The sequence below is a fragment of the Artemia franciscana genome, chromosome 2 (assembly GCF_032884065.1).
Source record: "Artemia franciscana chromosome 2, ASM3288406v1, whole genome shotgun sequence".
Classification (NCBI taxonomy): domain Eukaryota; kingdom Metazoa; phylum Arthropoda; class Branchiopoda; order Anostraca; family Artemiidae; genus Artemia; species Artemia franciscana.
The window spans coordinates 22,679,213-22,699,371 of NC_088864.1; the positions used below are offsets into that span (position 1 = coordinate 22,679,213).

General features: G+C 35.0%; 1 protein-coding gene across 1 annotated transcript in view; it reads right to left on the minus strand.

Annotated features, from left to right (window-relative positions):
- LOC136038914 (uncharacterized) overlaps positions 1 to 20,159 on the minus strand; it is a 115,163-nt gene that overhangs the window by 41,235 nt on the left and 53,769 nt on the right. The window contains exons 10-11 of the mRNA XM_065722401.1: positions 12,116 to 12,884; positions 6,760 to 6,903 (exon numbers count right to left, since the gene is read on the minus strand). Of these exons, the coding sequence (XP_065578473.1) occupies positions 6,760 to 6,903; positions 12,116 to 12,884 (913 nt within the window). The remainder of the gene's footprint in view (positions 1 to 6,759; positions 6,904 to 12,115; positions 12,885 to 20,159) is intronic.

Sequence of the window (20,159 nt, forward strand, 5' to 3'; positions counted from 1 at the left end):
TAGTAGTAGTAAATGCAGCAGTAGCAATAATATTAGCAGTAGTGTGCACATATTGCCTTTTGATGAGATGATCTTCCCCTTTAAGAATTCTCTGAAAGTTCCAACTTAATACCCAAATCAATTCTTGAGATATGCTATCTTGACAATTTTCATACATAAAGCGTCTTTTGATTTAGCTCGAATTTCCCCTCAGACTGTAAATAGACTAGTCTGGTAGTAGTAGTAGTGGTTGTTGTAGTAGCATTGGTAGCATGCAAATATTACCTTTTTGATCATATCCCTTATTATTTCTTGATTTCTCCAAATTAATATACTCAGTTATTCCTGTGTTACACCCTTTCGACAATCCTTATACACATAACGTATTTTGATTTAGTTCAACACTCCCCTCAACATTCTCTGAAAGGCTCACCTGAATGCCCTTCATCTTCTTGGACAGTAAAGTTCAAATATGCATACCTTTCTCAATAACATACACTGTGTGTAAAAAAAATGAACGAGTTGCCTAGCTTACTCCCCTTGCCCTGAGGACTGAGGGGAGGGTAACATCCCAAAAGACACAATTACTGGACCTTTCAACAAGACTGAACAAAATAGATCTCTCAAAATTCTGATCGGATATTTTGGGGGAATGATGGGCTTGGGGACTGATTGCCCTCCATTCATTTTTGACTTTTAAAAAGGGCACTAAAACTTTAGATTTCCAATCAAATGAGCTCCATTCGATCCAAAGATTATACGAGCACCCATTCTATAAGAATCTTATATGGCCCGGGGCTGTGGGGCATAACTTACAACTCTTGCCCATGGGATCTTGGGAATTGTGTCCACCCTAAAGACATTGTTATATGATTTTAGGACTATTGGTAAAAAAAAAATGGCTATCTCACAATTTCAATTGAATGCGTTTTGGGAAAAGAGGATGTCAGGGAGGGGTGGGGGCTAGTTGCTCTCCGTTATGTTTGACTCTTAAAAGGGGGCTAGAATTACACATTTCAAAATAAATGAACCTCTTCTAAAGTTCACACGACCATCCTTGGGTTAATTGCGCTCTAATCACTTTCGACTATTAAAAGAAGCACTAGTCCCTTCAGTTTCCAATCGAATGAGCCTTTTTGAAGTTTCTACAACAACAAATGGCCATCTCAAATTTCTGTCATAAGCATTTCCGGAAAAAACGAGGTTTGCAGGGGTGAGGATAATCCACCCTCCGATCTCTGAATCTTAAAAGAGGCATTAGAACTTCTGATTACCAGTCCAATAACCCCCTCCAAAGTTTATACGATCACCCTTTCTATATAAACCTTATATGCCCCCAGACCGTAACTTACAGCCCTTACCCTAAAGGCTGTTGAGGGTTTATCATCTTCAAATACATAACTTCCGGACCTTTCAACTACATTGAACGAAATGGCTATATCAAAATTTTCGACTATTAAAAATGGCTATCTCAATCGCTTTCGACTATTAAAAAGGGCACTAGCCGTTTTAGTTTCCAATTGAATGAGCACTTTTCAAAGTTTCTACGACAAGTCCTTCGATACGAAGTGACCAAAATAATACATTGACAATACCTCAGACAAAAAACAAGTGCTAAGAGCTCAAATAGCACTTGTGACAAGGCAAGAAGAGCTAAGAGCCAAGAGCTCATATGGTATGAGCTCTAACAAAATTCTAAGAATCAACAGATTGATTTAAAAGGAAAATCACAGGCTTAATGCCGTTCAGGATTTAAAATAAGAGCTTTGAGACACGATATCCTTCTAAATATCAAATTTCATTGAGATCCGATCACCCGTTCGTAAGTTAAAAATACCTCATTTTTTCTAAGTTTTCATAATTAACCCCCCCCCCCCCAACTACCCCAAAGAGAGCAGATCCGTTCCGGTTATGTCAATCATGTATCTAGGACGTGTGCTTATTTTTCCCACCAAGTTTCATCCCGATCCCTCCAATCTAAGTGTTTTCCAAGATTTTAGGTTTCCTCCTCCCAACTCCCCCCCCCCTCAATGTCACCAGATCCGGTTGGGATTTGAAATAACAGCTCTGAGACAATTATATCCTTCCAAACATCAAATTTCATTAAGATCTGATCAACCGTTCGTAAGTTAAAAATACTTCATTTTTCTATTTTTTCCGAATTAACGGCCCCCCCCCCCAGATGGTCAAATCGGGAAACGACTATTTCTGATTTAATCTGATCTGGTCCCTGATACGCCTGCCAATTTCATCGTCCTAGCTTACCTGGAAGTGCCTAAAGTAGCAAAACCGGGACCGACAGACAGACCGACAGAATTTGTGATTGCTATATGTCACTTGGTTAATACCAAGTGCCATAATAATACTTTGTGCCCACGTCGCTCTTTACTTAGTCAGCGCTATTGCACTGATTATTTGCTGAGCCAGCTATTGCGCTAACTATTTTCTGAATCAGAACTATTTGCTGAATGATTGGTATTGGAGTACAAGGGGGAGACTTACTTGAATAAAAAAGTTAAAATTTCAGCACCCCTTTTAAGTAACAAAAGAGATTGGCCACAACAAAGTGGGGATTTCTGAAATTTTGTGACTCCAACCAACAATTTGAATAAAAAAGGAGTAAAATGTTAAGTCTAAGTGATATAGGAGCTGTCTAAGTAATTTTTTAGACCTTACTGCCTTTCAGTTTACAGTTGAAAGGAAAATCTACAAATAAAGGATAAAGTTTTTCAAGAGGGAGAAAAAAATAATAATAATCCAAAGTAATAATAGAAATCAAATTACTTCGGCTTCACACCTGGCCCTGAATCAACACAGGAAAAAATATAAATAAACAAAAAAAGGCAAGCTTAAACAAAATTTGAAAAAAAAAAAACAAGAAAAAACACAAACACAATACCAAAAATATAAAAAGAAGCAAAAACGATTTATTTTTTGTATAGCACTTGTGTATTTCTTTGTTTTTTTTCTGTCTTGTTTAAGCTAGTTTATTGCTTATTTATATTTTTCTTTCCGGATGTTAAGCCGAAATATTCCAACTTGTATTATCATTTTTGTATCAACAATTTTTGTTATTTTTCGCTGTTTCAAAAAAATTGCACGTTATAAATACATATTCATTTCAATTATTAAGAGGTATCTGGCAGCTATTTACTGTGCCCCCTAGTTCGAACAGCCATGATGCAAGTCATGGCCAACTTGAGTCTATTCTCGCACCCTCAATTCTTAAATCTCATGGAATTTCTTCAATGTTGCTAATAGTTTTATTTAAGACACTCAAATCATTAGTGCAGTCTGTATATACGAGAATTAATGCAACTCTGATTATTAGTGGCAACGGTAATAATTAAAGATAATTATTAGTGAAACATTAAAATCTTCCCGGACTCACGCCGTCGCTGAACACAAAAAGAAAATTCTTTATAGTTATTCGAAAATTGTAGCCAATCGAGGCAGATATAATAGGAAATCCTTATTTAATTTACATATTGTTTTTAATGATCACTCGGTTTTGCTGCTTTGGGCATTTTATCCCTTTCTTTATGAAAAAGATATCTGATCATATTATTTCCGTTTTCTATCATGTCTACCTCCGTTGTTTAAAAATCAAAACTTCATATCAAACAATTCGTGGTAACGAGCTGTAAGTAAGGAGCGATGCGGCTCAACAGTAACGACAACCCTAAAATATGGAATTTTGATATCAATAGATACATCAGAAGAATTGACTTATTACGCTGATTCCAAATATATAAGATTCATTTAGTTTAGTGTTACCGATCAAAAGCGACGAGCCTGAGGAAATTCGTCTGATTTTTAAAAAAAGGGGGGAAACATCCTCTAAAATTCAAGGAATCTTAATGAGAATCACTCCATCAGATTCAGCGTATCAGAGAAGCCTTCTGTAGAGGTTTCCAGCTGTTATCTGCAAAAAGGTGGAATTTTGTATTTTTTGCCAGAAGAAAGATCATGGATACATGTTTATTTGCTTTTCCCAATGGTCCTAGAATATCGGAAAAGGGTTCATTCGAATGAAAATAACAGTTCTAGTGCGCTTTTTCAGTGACCAAAAACATTGGGAGGGGGGCAACTGGCCCCGCTTCCACGCTCCTTTTTCCCCAAAGTCATCCGATCAATTGTTGAGGAAGCCATTTTGTTCAGCATAGTTGAAAGTTCAGTAACTATGCCTTTGGAGATAACATTACCCACATAGCGGTTGAGAAAAGGTATTTAAGTCATAAAATTTATGCATTGTTTATTTATAGTACGTTATTTGGAATTATACGGACATTTTTAGGGAGGAGGAGAATTTTCTGCAGGGGAAATTTTCCACAGTGGTTGGCAAAGTGCGGCTCCAGCGCCGCATGTGGCTCTTTGGTTCCTTAAGTGCGGCTCTAGCACAAATATCCATGGAAGGCGCAATGATATTTTCATGAAAAAAATCGGTAAGAAAAAAATTGCTTCTTATTTTGATACATCTAAATTCTTCTATAAATCGAGAACATGTAGGATTTTTGGTTCGAGTAAAAAGATTTTAAGAACAAAGTAAATATTCTGAAAAGAATTAAAGAGTTAACGTTGTCTTCCAAAACCATTAAAGATACAACAATTAAAATTTGTTCAAATATAAGCACACAGCACATCGAAGATCTGAAATTGGTGTCGAATTTATCAATAGCAGCTGAAAAGTCTTGTGAAATAGGCGATACAGCCCAAGTTTCACTTTTTGTAAAATTTATGTCTATGAACATAATGAAGAGCGAGTAAGCTGATCTTCTGGGTCGTAAGAAGGTACGTTGGCAACGGTGGTACGTAGAAGGTACGTGGAAGGTTCGTCAGAGAGGACGTTTTAAAATGTTTCGCCTCCATTTTCCAGAAATTAATTCATTTGCCTTGAGAAGTGCGTTCACTATCCAGAACTAACAGACCATCAGTGAATGCAAAACTTTTATATCGTGTTAGACATTACATCTCATCTAAATCAGCTCAATCATAAACTATACTGAAAATGAAACTTAATTTTTCGATGTTAGAAGAAGCAATAACATCCATTTTTGCTCAGGATTTTGAAAGGAAAATATTGCTTCGCTTTCAGAGCCTGTTTGAAGCATCACAAAGAAAATAATTCCTCTTTTGATAAAAATTTGACAATAGCGTTGTCAAAAATTCTTTAAATGCTCCAATAACCGGGTTAAAATTTTCTCCTTTTAAAATGACGTTGGTAGCTTTGAAATGTAATTATTGGATTTAAAAAAAACAAGGAGATATGGCACTCTAAATCCGAACGTCTTTGTGTTGAATTGAAAGTATTGGAGAAGAAAAGGTGTGATCTTAGTTCATAATACAAGTAATCTGCTTTGAAAGACCCGGAGAAGGAAAATATGAGCAGTTTCATCGCTTAGAATATTATTCCTGACGCGTAAGATCAGCTAAAATGGCTTGCGTTAGCTGGTCTTTCCCCTTTCGGTTCTGCTTATGTATAAGAACAACTCTTTTTAAAATAGGAACGTAATCAAGAGTAAACTGAGAGGTCCTGTTATTGATGAGAACTTGGAATCATGCCAAAAAAAACAGAAACATATGAGCCTGACTGATTTAAACTGTAAAAGGAGATGAGAGCATAAAGTTCGCATTAATAAATATTTATTAAACATGGAATTTATTTTTTTTTTTCAGTGCACTACTTATTTACTGCAAAAAAGTTTACTCAACAAGCAGATTTGGCTCCCATTTCTTTAAAAGTAATTGTAATGTTTATATTTGGCTCTTTGGCTAATAAGTTCCCCGACCACTGGTCCAGAGGATCCTTTTCAAATGAAAAAGTGCCAAGGAAAATTTTTCAGCCGGAATCATACACAAGAAATTCTATGGGGGGAGCTTTCAGCGAGAATGGAATTGTTTGCAAGGAATTTTCTTGGTGGGGGGGGGGGTTTACATGGGAGGAACTTTCCATTGAGGGATTTTCTGTATGAGGAAAGAATTTTCGTAAACGGGGAGCCAGATTTCCCTGCTGCACCTTTGTGTCCTAATTCTTTAAGAAAGACTCCTGAAACACAAGGTCCGTTTAATTACATTAACAAGCAGATAAAAAAAACTAGCATAGTAAAGAAATTAGCGTGAGGACCGAGGTATTGAGGAGGGGGCATCCCCTCATATACATAATAATTTCTGCTCGTTTTGAGTTTTGATATTGCTCCTTCGGTCCGGTTGAAAATTTTTTTATTTAATCTGTTTAAGGACTCTCCAACATCGGTTTAGAAAATACAGAGCTTGCTGACAAAATACCCCATGGCACTTACTAGTATCTACCCGCTCACACTGCCCTTACTCGGTTGCTGTATTTCTTTTCTTTTTCTTACTCCACTTGTTTTGTAGCGGGTAGTAGACAAATTACTAAAGTAATTTGTGAGCCAACTCAATAATAAAAAAGGTCACATACAAAAAAAAAGCAAAAAAGTAATCGAAATTGACGCATAAAAATGTGGAAATGAGAGGAAAACCTAGTAAGTCAAATAAGTGCCAGTTTGGCTATTTAAAAACGGAACCATAATAGTTATGAGAATCTAATCGTTTATTGGTAACATTTTTTTAAATACAATTTTCATTTTTTTCTTTCTTAAAAGAAGATGCATAACATTTTAATTTATCGTAATATTGTTTTTTTTTCTTCGACAAAAATTAAATGGATTACCATTAACTGACAAACAAATAAAGAAAACTACTGGGCAAATAGGTAAGCAACTATTATACTAAGTTACCATACAAATGAAAAAAATGTACCTGTTGTTTTGGGCTTAGGTCTTTCTAAAGCAACATGTATCTCTTCCGGTTTCGGAGGTTGCAATCTCAAACCAAGCAGTGGCGAAACCGTTCGGGGTGGTGGTTCAACCCGCTGCGTTAAAAAAGGAGGCAGGGCCATAACAGCTAAAAAAACAGTAAAGATTTCACTTGAAGATACTAATTAAATTATGTTGGTAAAAATAGCTATTACCAGTAAACTCGTCAGGTCCAAATGGCATATGCAACCAAATATTCAGTTATTTGTTTTTGTTTTGGAGGGGGAGCAGGTTAGTACATAAGTTCTTAAAAATAGATTTTAGAGCTTTTTTGCTGAAATATTAATTCAGAATTGAGCAGTCGTAGAATAAACTAAACTCACTTAACAACCGTCAAAGAACGAAACTGGACAGAGAAGACAAAAAAGGTATTCTAATAGGCTGGAATATGAAGTATTTCTTTGACAAAACCTGTGCTAGCATTCAGAAAATTTGTTCAACGCGATCTTAAGATATTTTATTCGATATCACATTTATAAAACCAACATAAATTAAGTTCAAAATGTGCCCTCAAGGGATTTTTTTAAATCCATGCTACCCCCTCCCATACAGTTTTGTTAATTGTCCTGTTTTAGATTATTATTTAAATATGATACAATTTCGCTGGGAGGCCTTACCTGGCTTAACTGCCTTTGGACTGCTTTTTCAAGTTCCTTCACAAAAGAAGCAAGAGCTTCGTAATATATATATGCAGAGACAACTTTACCCCAGACGTTTAGGGAGAAGATGGCAAATGATGCCGTGAGATTTGCATTCTCCAGTTTAAGGGATAGCTTTAAGGCTTTTACAATCGAGAAACATGGGTTAATTTCTCCAATGTTTAATCTTTGGTTGGTTTCACCTACCGTACCTTATTCCTTCTCCCATTAATACAGGACCTCCTATACTCTAACACTAGGGCTTTAATCGTCTACCTTTAAAAAAAATTAGTTTAAAACACAGATAGGAGTAAACTCGTCCCCCCGAATCGCTGCTAATTTCTTCTCCCTCGAGTGTGATCTAAAAAGTTATAAACTGTTTACAGCCATTACTTTTCTTTTTCTATGTATGGCGATGACCGATCTGACAAACATTCCTTCTATTTCTTCAGTCTGTATTTACAAAAAGGCTAAAGAAACTTCCCCAGGGGCTTGATTAGAATCTTACTAGCTTTGGGTAACAAAACTGGATCCCCCTCAAATGAAGCATCTTTAACGAAATGCACTGGCCTATTATAAAATAAGGCGTTCTGTACACACTAGATCCTTAAGGACATCAGTAGGTTTTCCAGGGGTCAGATCAGAGATCAAATATTTCAGAAATTCTTAGGGTTGGGGAGGATACCGAAAAATCTTTCGAGGAGAGGGTTTATGGGGGATAAGACTGAGAGAAACCTATAAGTAACCAATTTCAAGGAGTTTTTTTTTCTTTTTCGGAGTTTAGGATCTTAATCGAAGCCCTAAAGTCCAAGGCTAGAGAAAAAACTTTTTATGTCCAAAAATATACGGTTTGGCACTAGATAATTTTTTCAATGACCCTTTTTTGAAAAATTCTCGGAGCGGCCTTAGGTTGAATTTAGTTGATTCTTTTATGTGTAGGTCTGCTATACAATCCCATACATTTGATAAGTGTTATAACTCAGAAGATACTAATTTATATTAAACATAAAGGGAAAAAAGAGAAAACAGAACTTACACCTTCTTCTAAACAGTCTATCTTTAACCATTTTCCAATAACCTTTTCCATTTTCCATATTTTTAATCCTAGTTTTCTGTTTAATTAATTAATTTACTGAATAAACTCTAAAGATATTGAAAAAATTCATTTCAAGAAAGACTTTACTATTTGAGCGATAAGCGTACATTCAAGAAAGGAGTCATAATAATCTTATCTCTCAGATTTCTAAATTCTAGACAACTTCCGGAAATATGAAAACGTCACCGCAGGAGAATGACATAATGCCATTAGAAAAGCAAATGAATAGACACATATATGGATAAGTTCACAAGAAAAAAAAAATTAATTTAGAACAATATTTTAAAAAAGATGACATAACATACATATATTATCCCCTTAAATAAAGGAAAATCTAAAAACCTGGTTGCGACAATGAAGAAGAAAAAACCGGTAAATCAAACTAAAATGCAGTAAATAAAATACAATGTTAACACAAAACATTATATAGGCCAAAATGAAAAAAATATGAATAAGAGTTTAAGAAGTAGAGAGTTAAGCAAAGTTCTTTAATAAAAAGATAAGATATCGACAATGAGGTTCCCCGGGGAGATTTGCTATAAAAAAAAAGTGTCACATAATTGCTTTAAAAAAACTGATTAATTTTAGAAGATTAAGCAGGGGATTATTTGAGGAGGAATTGACACATTTCATGCCTTTAACGGTAGCCTATAGATTGAAAATCATTGCGCTAATTCGATTCGAACGAAGTACAAACTTCCTACGTTCTGCAAAACAGTTGGTATTTCAAGGGGCGGTAAGACGTGTTTAAGAAGTCAGGGACACATTTTTTGCATTTGTCGATACAGATTACATAATCTTCTGTGATTCCCCTTCAAACAAGATGCAACATGTCTATATTTCTTCTAAGGATCTGATAATGAGATGAGGGGGTTTACTGGAGGGGCTAAGATCACGCTTCGCACGTAAAATCATGCTGATTGAAAGGCAATAGAACATTTCAATAGAAACCATGTGTAATTCAATGGTGATTCTTGCGGAGACTAATGTAGACTATAACACGGCTCCAAAACCACAAAAATCACCAGGTTCCCATGTGTGCCAATTTCAGTTGATGATCCACTTGGGCCACATTTTACTTTCAGGTTTTAGAAATCACACATTGCTACCACTTGCTGTGCCAGCCAGCGCAAACGCTTGCACGAGAATAACTGAACTCATTTGCATGCCAAACAAATATTCTTGTTTTTCCTTTTTTACAAGCATTTATAACATGCTAAAATGAAATGTTCTAATGCGTAACTGTAGAAATTAGTGGCAATTAGCACATTTTTTGTGTGTTTATAATAGATGTTATGATTAAAGGATTCTAATTCGAATAGGCCAAGCTTTCGGCTAAGAAGTTAAAGACAGGAGCTGAAAACAATCGTATTATTCCAGATCAAACAAGAGGCAAGATTTTGCTAGGAAATTGGTGATGGAATGAGTAAGAAGATTGAATGAACAATCGAATCACTTGATTCCCCCGCAAATGTTGATTCAAATCGTCGAGTGGTTCTGCTCCAGAAAAAAAGTACAAAAAGCCAGCGCTTCTTAAAAAAAATGGCTGGGGCAAAAGGGGAAAGGGTGTCAGACGTTAAATGGCTTCAGATTTTACTTCCATATTGACTTTAAAACCTTTTGGTGATTCAAGCCTGAACCAGGCTTAACATACCTGCTTGGTGGACAGGGAAGATGTAGTCGACAAGATGTAACACACCTAACTTTGTACTAAGAGTTAATGGTGGGGTTGAGGAGGGCGGTAAATGGCCTCTTTTACATCTTTGTTCTCCAATCAGACTAACTGAAAATCCTTGAGTAGCCCCAGTTCAAACAAGGTGCGATACTCCTACCTTTATGTTGAACAACTAGAAATGAAGGAGTCGGTTGATGCTAGAGATGTGGACTTATTCTTAAGCCTGCATTCCCAAAGATTGAAATCCTTGCATGAATCTACTTCAAACAAAGCGCAACGTGGCTACCTTTTGGTAAAAAATAAGGATGTGAAAAAGTAGGTAGGAGTTTTGAGGGGGCAATTGGCCTACTTTGTGCCTCCTAATAATGCTCGTTGAGAATCCTTGCGTAATTTTTGCTTAAATAAGAAAAAACACGTCCCACTTTTATTAAAAGGTGGGCAGAGGGTATGCGAGGATGATCTTTGAGAGACCACAGGGCCATTTTGGTCCTAAAGCCATACAGACCAGAAATTATTGCAATATTACACTTCAAAGAAGGTGCGACATACCTACCTTTCTGCTAAAAAGTTGGCTACAGGATGAAAGGGCCAATGGTTTACTTTCTAGAATCCATATTATTTTTACAACGAACCGGGTCGCAGCTTATTTTTATAGCGTCGTCATTATCCAGTTTTTTCTCGGTGTGAATCACAGCGAAGAAGTTGTCAGCCCCTCAAAGTTTATGAAATCCGTTCTTAAGAACAAATCTTGGTAAAAAAGAAAAAAACAAAGATATTTTACAGCTCTTCAAGGACTACTGATCAGCGTTAAATCAAAATTACAAAATTACGAACAGATATTTCTTGTGAAAATAGATGGAAGATCCACTGGAAAAATTTTCTGCTTGTTATTCTCAGAAAATGTTTGAGCAATAGGACCATGAAGACACCACTTATGTTAAACCCTTTTAAACTTTCAAATTTTCTTCGGTTTATTACTGCTACCCACTGGCTTGCCTGCTTGAATAGAGCTTTCCACTCGAAAGTAGAAACATGGCTTGAAGAAACAGAACTTGGCTGAAAAACTTCAAATAATCCTCCCTGGCATAAGACTATAAAACCCTATTTACGCTTAGATACTACAGACTTTAAAAAAAGGACATGCAAAAGACTATCCATTTTGACCGCACACAAGAATCATACGCAGCTTTCCAAAATGCAATATTATATTTATCAATCCAGACAAATGCTTACAAACTGTCAATGGTAAAACTGTCAATGCAAAACCCTTGCCACTTTCACCGAAGTTAGCACAAACAGCAGGGGTGTAAGGGGGGGATTCAGCCCCATGACTAGAGTAAAAATTCCGTCAACTAAGAAGTAATTCGATATACATATACAGTGAAACTTTAAATACCCTCCTCACTAGAAATGTGATAGAAATATTCATCTTCTCTTTTACCACAATTTTTTACTTTCTTTGAAAACCATACTTAGAATATCATATTCAGAAGCCTTTTTTTTAAACCTCTGCAAACCTCAGCTAGGGATCCCCCTCCCTACCTTTTTATGCTAGAATTTTAAATTTTGTATCCCAGCATATCCCACCTATTCATGTTCACATGCTGGCTTCTGCTCAGGCAAGCAATATGTTCTTTTGTTTTACATTCAAATTATATTTTGTAATAAGAGTAGAACTATATTTTACTTAGAATCCCGTTAAAAGAATGCTTATTTTAAATACATTTCTCCATCGAATGAGGTTGAGGGGTAACTTCCTCCTCCCCATTTTCTTAAAAGGCGGAAAGGTTGGGGCAAAAGATGTTCTATTTCTTTATTCCTATAGAGACAATCCTACAGTCACTATTAGTAAAAGATGAGTTCTGAAATGAAAAAGAATGTTAAAAATCACCTGGAAACTCAAGATTACAGACTGACAGAGTGTGTTGTTTTACGTCGGTTGAAGAATAGAACCCAGTAGATGCACTAGACTTAGTTTCAGCGGTTGGAGTCATGGGCTGCGGTTTAGCTTCCAGTGGTGTTGGTGGAGCTTTAGCATGAGGAGTCCTAGGAGGTAATGCAGGCGGATCTTCTTCAGCTACTGCATTTATTAAGACGTCACCAACAAAAGATTTTGACGAGGTCCTTGATAGCGGAGGTCGGGGAGGGGGAGTAACACCGTCTATGGAAGCTCGACATGGAATACGTGGTGTCGATGTCTCCTCTGGATCACTAATAGGTGGGGTTACCATAATTTCAAGGCCAGTAGAAGATCTTGTCAAATGAGCCGAATGCTCATGAACACTTTGCAGAGATTTTGGGTTTTTCAAATTTTTTTCTTCGATTTCAGAAGAAACTGCACTTGAAACAGTGTGTTTCATATTGTAATGTCCATTTGTAAACTGGTTTTCAAGGGGATGTAGCTTAGTGTCTAATTTATTTTCTTTTTTCACTAAATTATGGTTCGTCTCTTGTGTTACATTACTGGCATCTTTTTCACAATTGTTATTCTCTTCAAAACTAGCATTTCTTTTTTCAAACTCTTTCAATTCACTTATAGCATTAAGAGATTCGGTCCTGGTAAGTAACGGCACATTTGAACTCACAGCACATCTAGCAAAGCTATGTGGTCGCGTTTGAGAAAGCAAATTATTGGTGTTGGAATGGCGGGTCCAAGGAGTCTGAAAAGAAATATTGTAAGACATAATTTCAAGTTAAACAAGGAGTTAAACAAGGAAATGTTAGTGGATGGACCAGCCATTAAAAATTAAAGGATACATTCTTCATTTTCATTATTCAAAAGAATCTTTTATTAAGGTTCTCAACATGTTCAGAAAAGGTGAAAAATTAACCAACAGACAACAAATGTATGCAATATAGGAAATTATATGAGATAAATTGATTTTATTATATATATATATATATATATATATATATATATATATATATATATATATATATATATATATATATATATATATATATATATATATATATATATATATATATATATGGACAAAAAAAATCATGGACCAATATTAAAACTTTGTAAAGTTAGTGAACAAAAAAGCCCTGATTCTTTTATACAGTTAAGATATTTCTGCATGTTTGCTGAATTTGATCATATAAACGAAATTAAAATACGACAGTCAAAAATATAATGTGAAAAAAAAACACTCCAAAAGATAAAATCCCGGAGATTTCAACGAAGCAAATAATAGAAAAAAAAAAATGCAGAAACTGAAAAAAAAACTAGTACTTGTCCCATTGATATCCCAAATGCTCTACTAAAAGCATTCCCTGATAAACTATCAACACCCCGTGTTAGTATTTTTAATGATATGGGTAATTCCGGATGTTACCCATCGTGCTGGAAGCTGAGCTATATTAATCGAATCCAAAAGAAGGGAGGACTGAATGGGATTACGACCAATCACCTTGACTCCAGTTTTCTGAAAAATCCCAGAGGCTTTCTTAGCTAATTGGTTAAAGGCAGAGATTCTTGAACTTAAACAATGATGAAGACCAGACTGCCTTTCCATAATACAAATACAGAAGAGAAAATAATGAGGACTTTTTTTTCCAAGACAGTGAATGAACAATACCTATTTGAATATTTTAAAAAACGGATTTTTAACCAAGAACTTTTATTGTAAGTGTTTTTTTGTGTTATTTTTTATTATTTTCTTTGCTGAAGACGGCCCTTAGATATAGGGCCGAAACATTCAAATAGGTTTTGTTCATTCACTGTCTTGGAAAGAAAGTCCTCATTATTCTCTCTTCTGTATTTATATTATGGAAAGGCAGTGTGGTCTTCGTCATTATTATTATTTTTTTTTTTTTAACAGATTTTTAACCAAGTACTTTTATTGCAAGTGTTTTTTGTGTTATTTTTTATTATTTTCTTTGCTGAAGACGGCCCTTAAATATAGGGCCGAAATATCCAAATAGGTTTTGCTCATTCACTGTCTTGGAAAAAAAGTCCTCATTATTCTCTCTTCTGTACTTGTATTCTTGAACTTATTGACTTACAACAGTTTGGAAACCTAAAGGACCGATCTAATTCACATTAGCTTGTTAGTCTTCTTGACACCTAAGTCTTTTTAAGTCTAAGTCTTCTTAAGTCTTCTTAAAAATCTTGAAACCCCTGATACTTGGTTGAATCTTTTATTAATTGATCTCCAGAAAGCGTTCAACCTAATTGACCACAATATCCTTGTAAATAAACTGCTGACGGAGTTTCAAATGAGTTTCTTTCTTTTTAAAATCGTTGCCTCCTTTTTAACAAGTGTTAAACATAAAATGTTTATTCCGATCCCCTTCTTATTTTTTGCGAATTCCCCCAGGGAACCCTGATGGATCCCATTTTATTCTTTACTAGCTGTTGGGGTGGCGCTCCGCGCCCCCCCCCCAAGCCCCCCCGCGCGCGTAAGTCGTTACGCGCCATATTAGTTACGCGCCATTGTAGTTGTGTCCCTATGTCCCACCTGTGAATATATATATATATATATATATATATATATATATATATATATATATATATATATATGTTTTTAACTACGTAAAACTTGCGAATATACAACATTCTTTGCTGTCCCATTGTCTGTGCATATAAATAGATTGTCAGGTTTACCGACTCTTGAACATGCAACATATAATGGTCCATGGGAAAACAATCCGTATTCAGATCTATACCTCATGATTCTAATGATTGCCCTTCAGCTTTGTTGATGGTGATTGCTAATCGACCATTCCCTGAGTCGCCATCGTCATTTATATATCCCCCTGTGCACCCCGGCGTCCCCTTTGTAGTTATGTCCCTGTGTCCCGGTCGTCATTTATATTCCCTGTGTCCCGGTCGTCATTTGTGTCCCGGTGTCCCAGTCTGTGATTTCTCTTTGAGCGTCCCGGGCGTCATTTATATTCCTTGTGTCCCGGTGTCCCGGTCGTCATTTATATCCCCCTGTGCCCCCGGCGTCCCCGTTGTAGTTGTGTCATTTATATTCCCTGTGTCCCGGTCGTCATCCCGGTATACATTCGTTTTTGATTTCTTTCTTTTTCTTTTTAGTTTTTTTTTGAAGTTTTTATCTTTTTAGTTTTTTTACTTTTATTTATATTTTTTTAGTTTTCTTTTTCTCCTTTATTTTTCAGTTTTTTTCCTTTTTTTAGTTTTTTTTTCTTTTTTAGTTCTTTTAGTTTTTACCTTTTTAGTTTTTTTTAGTTTTTTAGATTAAATTTTTTTTTAGTTTTTCACCTTTTTTCTTTTTAGTTTTTTATTGGTTTTTACCTTTTTTTTTAGCTTTTTTATTTTTTTTTCGTTTTTTCTTTTTACTTTATTTTTAGTTTTTATCTTTTTTATTTTTTTTATGTTTATTTTTAATTTTATTAGTTTTCTTTTTCTCTTCTATTTTTCAGTTTTTTCCTTTTTTTTAGTTTTTAGTTTTTTAAGTTTTTTCCTTTTTTTAGTTTCTTTAGTTTTTTTTAGTTTTTCGGCTGTTTTATTTTTTTATTAGTTTTTATTTTTTTTTGTATTTTTTGCCTTTTTTTAGTTTTTTCAGTTTTTTTTTAGTTTTTAGTTTTTTACCTTTTTTAGCCTAACCAGGATTTGAACCTGGGACCTTCATTCTCCGTTCTGACACCCTCTCTCACCGAGTGACTACTCCAGCATGTTCATTTTGGTGTTTTAAATGGTATATTATTAACCAAATTAATGTGTTTTACAATATACTAAGCATCGTCATAACAAAAATGACGACAACTAATTTCATGACGTCAGCCGACACAGAAACATGACGTCACCTGATCCACGATCCACAGATCCATAGACAACTTATTTTTATATATATAGATACTAGCTGTTGGGGTGGCGCGAAACACCCCAACACCTAGTTGGTGGGGGCGCTTCGCCCCCCCCCAAGCCCCCCCGCGCGCGTAAGTCGTTACGCGCCATATTAGTTACGCGCCATTGTAGTTGTGTCCCTATGTCCCACCTGTGAATATAGATAGATATATATATATATATATATATATATATATATATATATATATATTACATCATTCTGGTAAGCTCAAGTCGAAGATTCTGATTTTTTTTTTAATCTATATATATAAAAATAAGTTGTCTGTCTGTGGATCTGTGGATCAGGTGACGTCATGTTTCTGTGTCGGCTGACGTCATGAAATTAGTTGTCGTCATTTTTGCTTTGACGGTGAAGTCATTAATGGTATTTAAGACATATATGTTCACGTAGAAATCTATTAATGTTTAAGTTTAAAATGACTGATGAACTTACAATGGCAAAAGCCGATGAAGATGCTCAAAGAGTCTATGCCAAAAAACTTGCTGCTGATAGAGAAAGTCAGAAAAGAAAGCGTGCCGAGGAATCAAAAGAACGGCAAGGAAACAGGCTTGAGGCTAAAGAACGCAAAACCGCGCAGTTAGATGAAGATCCACCTGGACAGCGAGAGTCAAAACATATCAAAACTGAAAATGATAGCGATGATGATTGGGTTTGGGATTTTGACTTGGATAAGGGCATCAATGCCAACCAGATTTTAGTTAAAAAAAAACAAAGGTACGGCGATATGTATTTCATAGTGAAGCTGAAAAATAAAGAAGAAAAAGAAAACTGAAAAAAGAAAAACTGTAAAAAACTAAAAAATACTAAAAAGAAAAAACACTCAAAGAGAAATTACAGACCGGGACACAAATGACGACCGGGACAGAGGGAATATAAATAACGACCGGGACACTCAAAGAGAAATTACAGACTGGGATACCAGGACACAAATGACGACCGGGACACAGGGAATATAAATGACGACCAAGACACAGGTATTTAACAATATCGTTCAAAGACAAATTTTTAATGGTAAGAAGACCGTTGAAAGAGAAATTTCTAATTGTAAAATGACTGAAGAACCTACAATGACAAGAAGAAAAAGAAAACTGAAAAAAGAAAAAATGTAAAAAACTAAAAAATACCAAAAAGAAAAAACACTCAAAGAGAAATTACAGACCGGGACACAAATGACGACCGGGACAGAGATAATATAAATAACGACCGGGACACTCAAAGAGAAATTACAGACTGGGATACCGGGGCACAAATGACGACCGGGACACAGGGAATATAAATGACGACCAGGACACAGGTATTTAAGAATATCGTTCAAAGAAAAATTTTTCATTGTAAGAAGACCGTTGAAAAAGAAATTTCTAATTGTAAAATGACTGAAGAACCTACAATGGCAACACCCGAGGAAGTTGCTCAAAACGAATGTATTCAAGCCGAAGTAGCTGAGTTGGTAAAGCGTTATGTTTCAGGTTCTAGGTCCGAGAGGCTCCAGGTTTGAACCTTGGCTTTAGCATAAATACAAAAGAAGAAAAAAACTAAAAAAGGTAAAAACTACAAAAAAACTAAAAAGAAAATATATATATATATATATATATATATATATATATATATATATATATATATATATATATATATATATATATATATATATATATCTATATATATAAAAATAAGTTGTCTGTGGATGGATGGATGGATGGATGTGTGGATGGATGTGTCAGGTGACGTCACCTGAAAAAACTGGATTAGGTGACGTCAAAACTGAAAAAACTAAAAAAAGGCAAAAACTACAAAAAAAACTAAAAACTAATAAAAAAAATAAAAAAGCTAAAAAACTAAAAAAACTATAAAGGTAAAAACCAATAAAAAACTAAAAAAAAAAACTGAAAAAACTAAAAAAAGGCAAAAACTACAAAAAAAAACTAAAAACTAATAAAAAAAGTAAAAAAGCTAAAAAACTAAAAAAACTAAAAAAACTAAAAAAAGGTAAAAAACTAAAAAAAATAAAAAATAAAAAAAAACTAAAAAAAAGGAAAAAACTGAAAAATAAGCTAAAATAAAGGTAAAAACCAATAAAAAACTAAAAAAAAAAAGGAAAAAACTAATAAATGACGACACTCAAAGAGAAAGCGACCAGGACAAAAAACTAAAAAAAAAGGCAAAAACTACAAAAAAACTAAAAACTAATAAAAAAAATAAAAAAGCTAAAAACTAAAAAAACTAAAAAAAGGTAAAAAACTAAAAAAACTAAAAACTAAAAAAAAACTAAAAAAGGTAAAAACTAAAAGAACTAAAAAAGAAAAAAATAAATGACGACACTCAAAGAGAAAGCGACCAGGACAAAAGGAATGTTCGATTAGCAATCAACAAAGCACCGGGACACAGGGAGTATAAATGACGACCAGGACACAAGTAAAAAAAAAATTAACAAAACTAAAAAGAAGGTAAAAACTACAAAAAAACTAAAAAGAAAAAAAAACTAAAAACTAATAAAAAAACTAAAAAATCTAAAAATCTAAATAAACTAAAAAAGAAAAAAAAAGGAAAAAAATAATGGAGAAAAACAAAACTAAAAAACGAATGTATATACAGACCGGTACACCGGGATACAAATGACGACCGGGACACAGGGAATATAAATAACGACCGGGACACAGGGACACAACTACAACGGGGACACCGGGGGAAACAGGGGGATATAAATGACGACCGGGACAAAAAAACTAAAAAGAAATAAAAACTAAAAACTAATAAAAAAAACTAAAAAATCTAAAAATCTAAATAAGCTAAAAAAGAAAAAAAAAGGAAAAAAATAAAGGAGAAAAACAAAACTAAAAAACGAATGTATATACAGACCGGGACACCGGGATACAAATGATGACCGGGACCCGGGACACAGGGAATATAAATGACGACCGGGACACAGGGACACAACTACAACGGGGACACCGGGGGAAACAGGGGGATAACCTGACAATCTATTTATATGCAAAGACAATGGGACAGCAAAGAATGTTGTATATTCGCAAGTTTTACGTAGTTAAAACCATATATATATATATATATCTATATTCACAGGTGGGACATAGGGACACAACTACAATGGCGCGTAACTATTATGGCGCGTAACGACTTACGCGCGCGGGGGGGCTTGGGGGGGGCGCGAAGCGCCCCCACCAACTAGGTGTTGGGGTGGCGCGAAGCGCCACCCCAACAGCTAGTATATATATATATATATATATATATATACATATATATATATATATATATATATATATATATATATATATATATATATATATATATATATATATATCTTCTATGTATATAAAAATAAGTTGTCTGTCTGTGTAACGATGACTCTGGTCAAACATTTTCAGATCAATTGCTGGCAATTGGAAACGGAAAGCTCCCAGTAGTGGGAAAGCCAAGAATGTTGTATATTCGCAATTTTTACGTAGTTTGAAACTCATATATAAATCTATCTATATTCACAGGTGGGACACAGGGACACAACTACAATGGCGCGTAACTAATATGGCACGTAACGACTTACGCGCGCGGGGGGGGGGGGCTTGGGGGGTGCGCGAAGCGCCCCACCAACTAGGTGTTGGGGTGGCGCGAAGCGCCACCCCAACAGCTAGTCTATATATATAAAAATAAGTTGTCTGTCTGTGGATCTGTGGATCAGGTGACGTCATGTTTCTGTGTCGGCTGACGTCATGAAATTAGTTGTCAGGTGACGTCATGTTTCTGTGTCGGCTGACGTCATGAAATTAGTTGTCGTCATTTTTGCTTTGACGGTGACGTCATTCAAGTTATATAAGACATATGTTCACGTAGAAATCTATTAATGTTTAAGTTTACAATGACTGATGAAGATGCTCAAAGAGTCTATGCCAAAAAACTTGCTGCTGATAGTTCCTCGGCACGCTTTCTTTTCTGACTTTCTCTATCAGCAGCAAGTTTTTTGGCATAGACTCTTTGAGCATCTTCATCAGTCATTGTAAACTTAAACATTAATAGATTTCTACGTGAACATATGTCTTATATAACTTGAATGACCTCACCGTCAAAGCAAAAATGACGGCAACTAAT